We start from the raw sequence: 12062 nt of genomic DNA on the forward strand, positions 1-12062 counted from the left end.
GTTACTTTGTAAAGTGTTATAACCAAATCTGGTTACAAACCTTGGTACAGAAAACTGCTAGAGTTTCCTTTTAAGTTAGTGTGATGGACAGGGTAACAGCTGAGGTCAGGCAGGAGGCTCCGTGGACTATGATGTTCACAGACGATATAGTGATCTGTAGTGAAAATAGGGACCAGGTAGTAACGAGCCTGGAGAAGTTGGGGGAGAAGAGGAATAAAAGTCAGTACAACAAGACAGAATACATGTGTGTGAATGAGAGGGAAGCAGATGGAAAAGTGAAGCTGCAAGGAGTAGATGTAGTGAAGGCAGGCGAGTTCAAATACCAGTGGTAATCCAAAGCAACAGACAAAGCACAAGAGAGGTAAATAAGAGAGTGCAGGCAGGGTGGAGACAAGTGTTGAAAAGGGTGAGTGAAAGGGAAGGTTTACAAGGTGGCAGTGAGACCTGCTGTGATGTATGGTTTGGAGATGGTGGCAGTGACATAAAAAGAGGAGGCCGAGCTGAAGGTGTGAACATTTCCATTGAGAATGGACAAGATCAGATGCCCAGCTCGGTTCGAGCAGACAAAGTCAGAGAGATGGCCTGTACATGTGCAGAGGATAGTGGAGATATTGGAAATGGTAAATGGCCTGTATTTGTATAGCGCTTTACTAGTCCCTAAGGACCCTAAAGCACTTTACACATCCAGTCATCCACCCATTCACACACACATTCACACACTGGTGATGGTAAGCTACATTGTAGCCGCAGCCACCCTGGGGCGCAGTGACAGAGGCGAGGCTGCCGGACACTCCCGCCACTGGGCCCTCTGACCACCACCAGTAGGCAAACGGTGAAGTGTCTTGCCCAAGGACACAACGACCGAGGCTGTCAAAGCCGGGGCTCAAACCAGCAACCTTCCAATTACAAGGCGACCTCCCAACTCTTGAGCCACGATCGCCCCTTAACGGTGAATATGGAGGTGCCAAGAAGAAGGAAAAGAGGGAGACCACAGCAAAGATTCATTGATGTAGTGAGGGAGGACAATGCAGAGAGTTAGTGTGACAGAGGAGCATGGTAGTAACATGGAGAGATGGAGGCTGATGACCCTCTCCGGGTCTCTTAAAGGGAGCAGCTGAAAGAAGAAGAAGAAAATGTGTCACTGCTCAAAAGATCCTAATGAGATGGGTTGTGAAGTTTAAAAACAACCTGGTGTTGTCATCCAAAAAGTGATTGGAAAATTGGAAATTTCACAGCCTTAAAATGGGCAGAGGAAAAGTATGTATAAGGGCTTTTTTTGTTACTTTTATGGTGAATATGTAAAACACCCTGTAAAGGTTGAAGATTTTCATAGTGCTTAACTCCTCCAACAAGTAACACAAGTCATTTGGGGATGAAAAAAGAAAGAGAAAACAAGAAATTTAAATTACCCCCATCATCATCATCATCATCATCAATGACACAACCTTGAGGAAAACCCAGAACCCCCAAAATAACAACCATAAGCTGCTCCAGTGTTGGTGCTCACTTTCAAACTGTGTGTGAACTGAAATAAAGGTTAAATGTTCTAAATAGTGTTATTACCATTTTTTGTGACACTAATGACCGGCACTTAACTCCACAGCTGAAGGTAACTCCCAGGCACAGATTTCAGTTTCAGCAACATTTTTTTTTTTTTGCCTAATTTTCAGACACAGATTTAAAACCCATCAAGAACTAGAACTAAATCAAAGAAAATAAGTACAGGTGTAGAATTTTCCTGTCAGGTAACTTTTTCAGGTACTGTTTAGAGAAATAAAATGCAGTATTGTTTGGAGTCATCTGCTAGCAATAAGACACCAAATGATCTGTGATACAGAAAATTTGTTTTTATTTTTTCCCGTATTCATTAAACAGCCGTGTGTCACATGAGGTCTAATTCTTTTTTAATGCTCTTTTTTTCCCTTTTTCCTCACAACTTGACTAAAATGAATCAAGATGTGTCGTGCAGCTACTTTGCTTGCTTGTGAATTTTGTGTTTTTAAAGATATATTGCATTCGTACATGTTGGAAGCATATATAATCTAATACAATCCAGATTCTTTCCCTTTAAGTCGGTTGTTCTCATAAAACTTTGCGATTTGAGAAGCTGTAAAATCCTTGTGACCGTTTACTGTGGTTTAGCAGCAGGCTTCCTGCGGTCAATTGTGTAGATGCTAGAAAAAACTTCCTCGTTTGCAAGAGAGAGAGAGAAAGAAAGAACCGTGGATTAAGTTTCTCAACATATGCATTATACATCTGGTGTCACCACCAGGGCAGTGATTTGACTAGACTGCAGCAAATGATTTGGATTTATCAGCAGAAGAACAGAGTTTAGCAGTCAGCTGCCAGACAGTCAAGCAGATATCAAGTATCACTAGAGGTTCCTCGGGACAGACTAATTGTGACTTTTGCAAAAAAATTTTGCATGTGATGTGTGTTTCACGTTTTCAGCAAAGCTCCAGTGCAGCTAGGGTTGAGGTTGGAGGGTGGATATGTGGCAGATGGTTTCCCAGAAAGTGTTGCATGGCCATCAAAGAGTCATGTTTAGGTTTGAAATTCTCCTATGAAAGAAAAATAATGGATGAGTGAATAAAGTTTTGGCACAGGGTGTTGCAGGGTGTATGTTTGGGAGTTCATCCAACAGTCAGGACAAAAGTTTATCATGACTTTTTATAAATCTGGCTGGAAAAAGAAAGGAATGGAGACAGTATAGAGACATTTCAAAGAAATGGGACATATTATTCATCATGACTAAAACGAAATGGATTCACAAAAAAAGCTTTCGTCTGCTGCTGTGTCTGTGTGATGCACAGACATACGTGTTTCCTCTTTGTGCTGAAGAAAAAAGGTTTTACTGCTGTTAAATTTGCCAGACTGAGCAGTTATCAAACACTCTTGGCTGGGCACGATAGCACTTCCAGTTGTTATATGAGCAGCAGCACTAGATTGTGCAACAGAACCAGCAACTCTAAATGCTGAACTCCTCCTCCTCGTCATCATCATCGCCGTCGTCTCACAGAGTGCATCTGCTGCAGAGCGTTATGAGTTTACACGGATACACTGAAACTTAGCTTTTCCTCACTGCTCACGGAGTATCCTTCAGACATAAATGAAGGATAACTGAGTCAAAGACAACCTCGTTATAACAGTCGCTTTGTCACCGTTTCCTTTAACCGTGTGCACAATGGGATTGCGCGTGTTTGGCACACCGCTTTACGCATACTCCTGGGTCTATTTATTTGTTTTCACCCTGCAGGCTGCTCAGTCTCAAAGGAATCCGGGAACACAGCAAGGGAATGACCAAAGAGGGGCCCTCCGGCAGACGCTACAGTGGTCACACAACGGCAAGATATTTAGCATTCTAAGCCAAGGGTCTGAGTATCAGCCGGCCAGACGCAGGGGCGCAACGCAGGAGCGAGTGCAGGAGCGACCTGTCACAATCATCCGGGATGCGGACACCCAGAGACAACCGGTGGCCCAGCAGCAGCCTCCCCGGCCGGCCTCCAACCCGCAGGGCCAGCGCAGCCTCCCGCTGCCGATCCAGAGGCTCGTGAGAGGCCAGGAACACCGCCAGCATCACCAAGCGCGTCCCGGTGAGCGCACAGGGACGCAGAGGAGCCGGAGAGTAAATGATACCCAAGAGCAGGTCGATGTCAGGAGAGAAGACATGATGGTGGGAGACGATCCATACGATCCCTACAAGTCCATTGACACCGATAATCCATATTACAATTACTATGACGTTTACGAGAGACCAAGGGAGAGAGCGAGACCCGGATATGGCACAAGGTATCATCAGTACGGTAAGAATGGGAAAAGTGCCCTTAAGACATTTAAATTAGCAGAAAGATAGTTGTTAAACACAGAGTGGAGCAGGGAACTATATGAATAGCTACTATATCAAAATATTAACATTAAAACATAAGATGGAAGCATGTTTCATATCAAAAACAGTCACTCAAGTAACCAGTTTGTCAATTAGTGCCTCTTTTGCCTCTAAATTTCAGCATTTTTTGCTTTTTATGTGTGAAAAATTTCCTACTTGTTGATCTGTTTTTATTGCATTATAATGGAGATTATGTGTCATCATTATGTGGTGTATTGTAGGTCTCCCTGATCTGGTTCCTGACCCATACTACATCCAAGCCTCGGCCTACGTCCAGAGAGTCCCGATGTACAACCTGAGATGTGCGGCTGAAGAAAATTGTTTGTCAAGGTAGACTGCTGTCAGGACTGGTCCACGAGGAGAAAAAAAAAAAGTGAAAGAAAAAAGCGCACCCGCTTTTGAGTGTGATTCAGAGAGTTCTCAGCCATAACAACCACTTTAAAGTGTTTGCGGGTGAAAGCTGCCCAGTGGGAGCATGAGATGAGGTAAAATTAACCAAATCCTGCCGCTGATGGTGCAGAGGGGGTGGTGTGGAGGATTTCTGTAAAAGTTTAATCATAGCCTCCTCTGGGAGAGAAAGCCTGAATGGTAAACACATTATTGAAAACTAACCCAAACAACCACTTTGCCTTTTAAAAAAAAATTTCCACCCACCATTTACACATGAACTGGCTCAACTCAGAAGAGGGTATGTAGCAGGGAAAACAAATCTTAGTGACATCACTGTGTTCACCTATAATAGTGTTTTTGGGGGGGTTAAAATCTTTTTATCTTTGTATCCTGTCTACAGTTCCGCCTATAGAGCACGAGACTACGATAGCCGCATGCTGCTGAGGTTTCCTCAGAAAGTCAAGAACCAGGGCACCGCAGACTTCCTCCCCAACAGGCCACGTTACTCCTGGGAGTGGCACAGCTGTCACCAGTGAGTATAATGTCATGCCAGTGCTGTCCACCTCATCGTCACTCAGACAAAGAGTCTCTGTGACATGTCGTTGCATTAAACTGACACCCCAAACTGACTTTATGTGCTCCTTTTTGTCTCCACGAGACAATTGTTAAGGTGTCTGCACTGCAGTTTTTCCAGGTATATGAGGTTTCCATAAACCCAAAGAACCAAAAAAGAGAAAAAGACACACATGTATAGAAAAGCTTGAGAGCTTGAGATGATTGTTTCTCCAGATACTGCGGGGGGGGGGGAATGAAAAGTGGTTTGATCCAGAAAATATTCAAATATTAATGAAAGTCTCAGAAAAAAATGGCTGTTTGGATGCATTTACAGTACATCTCAGCTTGACTCTGCATGCTAAAATATCTCTGCAGCTGAAATATCAAACATACTGAGTGTATTAATATATAAATACATGAACTTAGGAGGGACTTTTAAAAAGACATTTAAATGAACAAAAACCAGCTCTAAACTCAGTCTGGGAATTCTGCCCTGAGTGTGAAGTGAGAAGCTTTGGAAAGTCACGTCTCAGTCCATCCATCATTCCATCGACATTTCTTCTTCTACTTCCAGGCTGATGTTTATCAAGACTATGATTTAAAGAACAGGGGCGGTGTTTGGACATTAAAAGTGTTTTTCAGGAGATGCTACCAGAATTACTGGTTGTCTGTTGCAGTCTGCAGTTGTGGTATGGCACCCCCTGTTGAACCACAGCTGTGTTACTTTTGGCTGTTTTTATATTTTTGCAGAGATTTGATATCTGGAACAACATCTCAACACAAGTTTTAGCTGTATCTTTAGGCATTTGAAGAGGAAATCTTCTGTTTTTTCAAGCTCAACATTAAGACACAAAGAGCCTGTCTTTTCAATCTAAATCTAGAGTAGCCTAATTAAACATTTCATTCATTTACATCTGCAAAGTCATTAAAGCTGTATGACGAGGATATTATGCCCAAAAGAAAACCTGCTAGTATTTTTGTCCCATGTTTGAACTTACAGAAATGTGACTGGTGTTTCCAGAAAAACTACCTCAGTCCATAGTTATGCTGTGAAGCAAGCGGTCCTCTGAGCGACTCCCCAAGATGGAGCACTTTTGACAGAGAGCCAGGAAACCATTTATGTAGACTCTATAGATATTTTTCCGTGTTTTGAAAGTCAGCTGATGTTAAAAACCAGATTGCTTTTGTTTCATTGAATGAACTCTTTCTTCCTGCTACTGGAGGTGAACCAGATGCTTATTCCTATAACCGTCTATATGACGAATAAAATATAGTTTTAGTCACTGTGACTTGAAGCCTTTTGATCCAAATGTATTTGACACATTAGTCTGCGTTTATTGGCTCATGAATGAAAACCTTTGAAAACTTCACACTGATGCGAAGTTCACTGAGTTTAATGACTTGTTTCTTCAGTTGCTGTCACTGTGCTGCTGATCCACAGGCACTACCACAGCATGGATGAGTTCAGCCACTACGATCTGCTGGATGCCACCACTCAGCGGTCAGTGGCAGAAGGCCACAAGGCCAGCTTCTGCTTGGAGGACACTTCCTGTGACTATGGATACTACAGGCGATATGCCTGCACCTCACATACTCAGGTCTCAGAGATAAGTGCTGTAAATGTAACTGTAAAGGTTGTACCTTACTTTGAAAAGGGTCACATGACAAGATTGCGCATACGTGAAAGGTGTTATACGTGGTGATACATCCACAGAGGAAGGAGAAAGGTGACCATCAGCACATTTAAGCACTTCAGAGTCTTTCAGGTTCATAAACTACATGTAAAATATGTACTAGCTACCATGACAACCAACATTACGATTTAAGAAGCCTCATTCTGAAGCCTTAGTTTGAGCGTATTGGGTGTTGCCTTCTTAGTTTTCTGAAAACTGTGTGATGAGTGAGGGGAAGCTACTTTCATGTGCAGTGGTTTACATGTTCGCCTAACATGTAAAAAATCCCCTATTTGAGACCATTAATAGACACAAATCCCTTAGGGGTTGCATGAGAAAGTGCATCTGGTGTAAAAATTTGGCAGATCGCTGATGCGCTGCCATCTGCTGTGGCAACATCTTTTAGAGAAGTGTGTAACTGTGTGTGTATCTGAAACTAGCGGCTGAGTCCATAAACTCCTCACTGAGTTCACTCAGGATACAAACACACATATCAGCTGTTTAGCTGTCTTCTGTAAAGAGATCGTTCTGTAGACAGAGAAGTCGTCTGCTGCCGCCTTTTAAAGATGAATCCAGGTTAAGCTGCTCAGAAAGCGTTGGTTAGCATTTAGTAGAAACACAGCTCAAACGTTCATGCTTTATCTGCCAGATGTACAGCTGTTTCCTAACAAGTTCACTGTGTAAACAACTTGTTTTGGCTGCCTCTTTTTGCCACAGTGTACTAAATTTATCCAGTTAGCTCCTGTTAGGACAAAGTTGGAAAAAGTTTGAATTTTGCAACTAGCTACTGCTTTACAAGCTCACTTACTAAATACCTCTGTAGAAACCATAGTTTTTATTTTTGACTTGAATTTCATGGATTACTTTTTTGGTGGGAGCTTCATTTTTATAGGAAATCACACTAACAATAGATCTGTTATACTCAAGTATCCCAGTACAGCACAATTCAGTTTGAAAAGGTTTTTTTGTAAGTCCTTGGCAGATTGCATTTATAAGAGACATATACAGGGAGTGCAGAATTATTAGGCAAATGAGTATTTTGTCCACATCAACCTCTTCATGCATGTTGTCTTACTCCAAGCTGTATAGGCTTGAAAGCCTACTACCAATTAAGCATATTAGGTGATGTGCATCTCTGTAATGAGAAGGGGTGTGGTCTAATGACATCAACACCCTATATCAGGTGTGCATAATTATTAGGCAACTTCCTTTCCTTTGGCAAAATGGGTCAAAAGAAGGACTTGACAGGCTCAGAAAAGTCAAAAATAGTGAGATATCTTGCAGAGGGATGCAGCAGTCTCAAAATTGCAAAGTTTCTGAAGCGTGATCATCCAACAATCAAGCGTTTCATTCAAAACAGTCAACAGGGTCGCAAGAAGCGTGTGGAAAAACCAAGGCGCAAAATAACTGCCCATGAACTGAGAAAAGTCAAGCGTGCAGCTGCCAAGATGCCACTTGCCACCAGTTTGGCCATATTTCAGAGCTGCAACATCACTGGAGTGCCCAAAAGCACAAGGTGTGCAATACTCAGAGACATGGCCAAGGTAAGAAAGGCTGAAAGACGACCACCACTGAACAAGACACACAAGCTGAAACGTCAAGACTGGGCCAAGAAATATCTCAAGACTGGTTTTTCTAAGGTTTTATGGACTGATGAAATGAGAGTGAGTCTTGATGGGCCAGATGGATGGGCCCGTGGCTGGATTGGTAAAGGGCAGAGAGCTCCAGTCCGACTCAGACGCCAGCAAGGTGGAGGTGGAGTACTGGTTTGGGCTGGTATCATCAAAGATGAGCTTGTGGGGCCTTTTCGGGTTGAGGATGGAGTCAAGCTCAACTCCCAGTCCTACTGCCAGTTTCTGGAAGACACCTTCTTCAAGCAGTGGTACAGGAAGAAGTCTGCATCCTTCAAGAAAAACATGATTTTCATGCAGGACAATGCTCCATCACACGCGTCCAAGTACTCCACAGCGTGGCTGGCAAGAAAGGGTATAAAAGAAGAAAAACTAATGACATGGCCTCCTTGTTCACCTGATCTGAACCCCATTGAGAACCTGTGGTCCATCATCAAATGTGAGATTTACAAGGAGGGAAAACAGTACACCTCTCTGAACAGTGTCTGGGAGGCTGTGGTTGCTGCTGCACGCAATGTTGATGGTGAACAGATCAAGACACTGACAGAATCCATGGATGGCAGGCTTTTGAGTGTCCTTGCAAAGAAAGATAAGATAAGATAAGATAAGATAAGATAAGATAACTCTTTATTGTCATTGCACAGTCATACATAGTACAGTAGTACAATGAAATTGGAAAAACTGTCCTACGTCGGCACTACATATAACACAACACGACACGATATGACACATCACAACGTAACAAACAACACAACACAGTATATTAACTTAGTATAAAAAAGAAGAATAAGTGTATGTGTATTGCACACTGTTATTATTGCACATTAATTATTATTGCACCTTGTTATAAATATAAATATTATTGTTATCGTTTTAAACATTGTTACCTCCCCCTAAAAAGTCCAGGGAGGTATCCAGTCAGGTCAGCTATTTACATTGATCAGGGCTATTGCCCTGTTGTAAAAGCTGTCCTTGAGTCTATTTGTTCGGGACCTCAGCAGCCTGAACCTCCTGCCAGACGGCAGCAGCTTAAACACCCGGTGTCCTGGGTGTGTGAATCCCGTAGGATGCTGCGTGCCCTCTTGAGACAGCGAGTGCTGTACAGGTCCTTCAGGGAGGGAAGAGGATGTCCAATGATTTTTTGGGCCATGTTGATGACCCTCTGGAGTGCCTTTCTGTGTGCTGTGGTGCAGCTGGAGAACCACACACCGATGCAATATGTCAGCACACTTTCAATGGAGCAGCGGTAGAAGACGGTCAGCAGCTCCTTCTTCAGGTCCATTTTTCTGAGGATTCTCAGAAAGTGGAGACGCTGTTGGGCCTTCTTTAAGACCGCAGAGGTGTTAGAGCTCCATTGGAGGTCTGTGGCTATAAGGTGGCTATATTGGTCGCTGATTTGTTTTTGTTTTGTTTTTGAATGTCAGAAATGTATATTTGTGAATGTGGAGATGTTATATTGGTTTCACTGGTAAAAATAAATAATTGAAATGGGTATATATTTGTTTTTTGTTAAGTTGCCTAATAATTATGCACAGTAATAGTCCCCTGCACACACAGATATCCCCCTAAAATAGCTCAAACTAAAAACAAACTAAAATCTACTTCCAAAAACATTCAGCTTTGATATTAATGAGTTTTTTGGGTTCATTGAGAACATGGTTGTTGTTCAATAATAAAATTATTCCTCAAAAATACAACTTGCCTAATAATTCTGCACTCCCTGTATGTGAGCTCCCAGACTTCAGTACCTCTGATTCATTTAGATTCTGAAGAATCTGACGTATGATTTGGTTTCTTAAGTGTCTAAAAAGGAGAGTTGGGCTTCATAAACAAGCTCTGCTGTTTTCCCGAGGCTCCTGCGTTTGAGAGAACAGCTTTAGAATTTCCTTTCTGCATGAGCCAGTTCTTATGGTGATTTAATGATTTCCTGTCTCTCCTGATGATTCACCTGCATGACCGTCTGTGGTCAGTTTTTCAGCACGTTGACTAATTTTCCATCAGTTTTTTTTTCGTAATTTTAACTTGTATTTTGGTCTCTCTTCTTGTTGACATTGGATCCAAAATCACCTCCAGGATTAAACCAAAAACGTTCTTTTTATATAATGACGGGAAAAACAGGTTGAAATCAAATACTGTTTTGTTTTTTTGCATGTAAAAGTTTGCTTATACTTTTTTTTATATGGATGCTGTCCAACGCGCAGGGCCTGAGCCCGGGATGTTATGATACCTACAACGCAGACATCGACTGCCAGTGGATTGACATCACAGATGTGAAACCTGGCAACTATGTCCTGAAGGTTTGTTAGAAATACCATGACTTCCTCCCAAAGCACCTTTAAAAGAGTTTCATTTATCAATATTTCTTCTTTTACTAACAGATCTTTAACCATATTGTCCACAGATCAGTGTAAATCCTTACTACCAGGTTCCAGAATCGGACTACAGCAACAATATTGTGCGCTGTGATGTTCGCTACACGGGCAACTATGCCTACGTGTCAGGTTGTCACATGTCAACGTAAGTACGATGTCTGAGGTGACACTTTTAGTCCTAATATTTCTCACTGTCTCCATCGGTTAATTTGTTTTTATTAAGATTTTCACACAGAAACTATTTACGTGTTCACTTTTTTAGATATTAAAGAACGACAGTCATCCACAGCGGCTCAGCGGACACACTGTGTAAATGACAAAGAAGAGGACTGCACATGAAAGCATATAAAGCAACATAGATAAAAGAAAAAAACAGGGTTTTTTGTTTTCTTAAGACATGCATTCACTTTAAAATGTAATCACTCCCAATTTAGGAAAGAACAAGTAGGAATCATCTGATTATTATAGCAGCAGATAAAGTTGAATTTTTCTTTGCTTGTGTGGGAAAAGAAATCTTTGTTTTTTCTCCTTAATGAAAATCATATAACCTCAGCTTTGTTTTTTTGCTTTTCTTTTGTGGGGGGGGGGGGGGGTATTTTTCATAGCTCATTTCTGTTGGATTGTACTGTATGCTTGCCTTTTACTGCCACTTGTTAGAAGAAATAAAATCCAGAAAAACATGAGCCTAAAAGAGAAAAATCGCAGCATAAATCATGTATATCACAATGTTATATTGAACCCAGTTGTTTAAAGGAAAATATATTTATATGCAGCAGATGAAACTCTCTTTACGCAAGAGCTTTTGTTGAAACTTACTTGAATAAAACTGTAATATTGTATCGAAGTTTTAGGCTGATTATTGTGATCGTGGTGACTTTGTTTCCAACATGTATGTATATGTTATTGTCTTTGATTAAGCCACTGATTCTTTTTTTAAAACTGGATAAAATTTCTGAAAATAGCAAAGAAAAAGCTGATTGTTTTAATGTGTCACGCTAATATAAAGCAGAGAAAAGCAGCACAGAACCACTGCAGCAAAACAGAGACTCTCATTTCCTCACATTTAGTCCCTCTTATTGAAAATTACTGGAAAGATAGATTTCTATTACCTTCCTAGAGTGATGAGCACCCATCAAATACACTCTTGACTGTTTGTAACACAGGCTTTGCATAATAAATTTGTAATGTCAATCTGCAATATCACTACTGAAAACCCCGTGATGTCATTAAAGTTGTTTCCTGAGTTGGCAAATTTCCTTCAGTGCGAGGGAAACTTTCCACATGCTACACATCACGTATAACTGGTATTAGTGCCTGATGTCAGTGAAGTCACTCTTTACACAATGGTATATACATTTCTACGAGCATGTATGTTTTCATGAGTTTCATGCACTTGCTATAACGTTTCCTGGGTGACTCTGTTGTCAACACCATAACTAAAGGCTGGTTTAAAAGTACATATTCAATGACACACAATGAAATACGTCTTCATAGATGTTTGAACTGGTTAAAAGTATTGTGTATTTCACTGATAATATCACTCAGTATTATTTAT

At 41.4% G+C, this 12062-nt stretch overlaps 1 protein-coding gene across 1 annotated transcript; it reads left to right on the forward strand.

The window, feature by feature from the left end:
- The first annotated feature begins 2985 nt into the window (after window positions 1-2985).
- loxa (lysyl oxidase a) lies at window positions 2986-11032 on the forward strand. The gene is made up of 7 exons (XM_026173974.1): window positions 2986-3803; window positions 4108-4216; window positions 4677-4808; window positions 6273-6429; window positions 10337-10432; window positions 10537-10652; window positions 10770-11032. The coding sequence occupies exons 1-7, from the start codon at window positions 3185-3187 to the stop codon at window positions 10774-10776; spliced, it is 1236 nt and encodes a 411-aa protein (XP_026029759.1). The 5' UTR covers window positions 2986-3184; the 3' UTR covers window positions 10777-11032.
- Window positions 11033-12062: the final 1030 nt, after the last annotated feature.

The sequence above is a fragment of the Astatotilapia calliptera genome, chromosome 7, assembly GCF_900246225.1.
Source record: "Astatotilapia calliptera chromosome 7, fAstCal1.2, whole genome shotgun sequence".
NCBI classification, from domain to species: Eukaryota; Metazoa; Chordata; class Actinopteri; order Cichliformes; family Cichlidae; genus Astatotilapia; species Astatotilapia calliptera.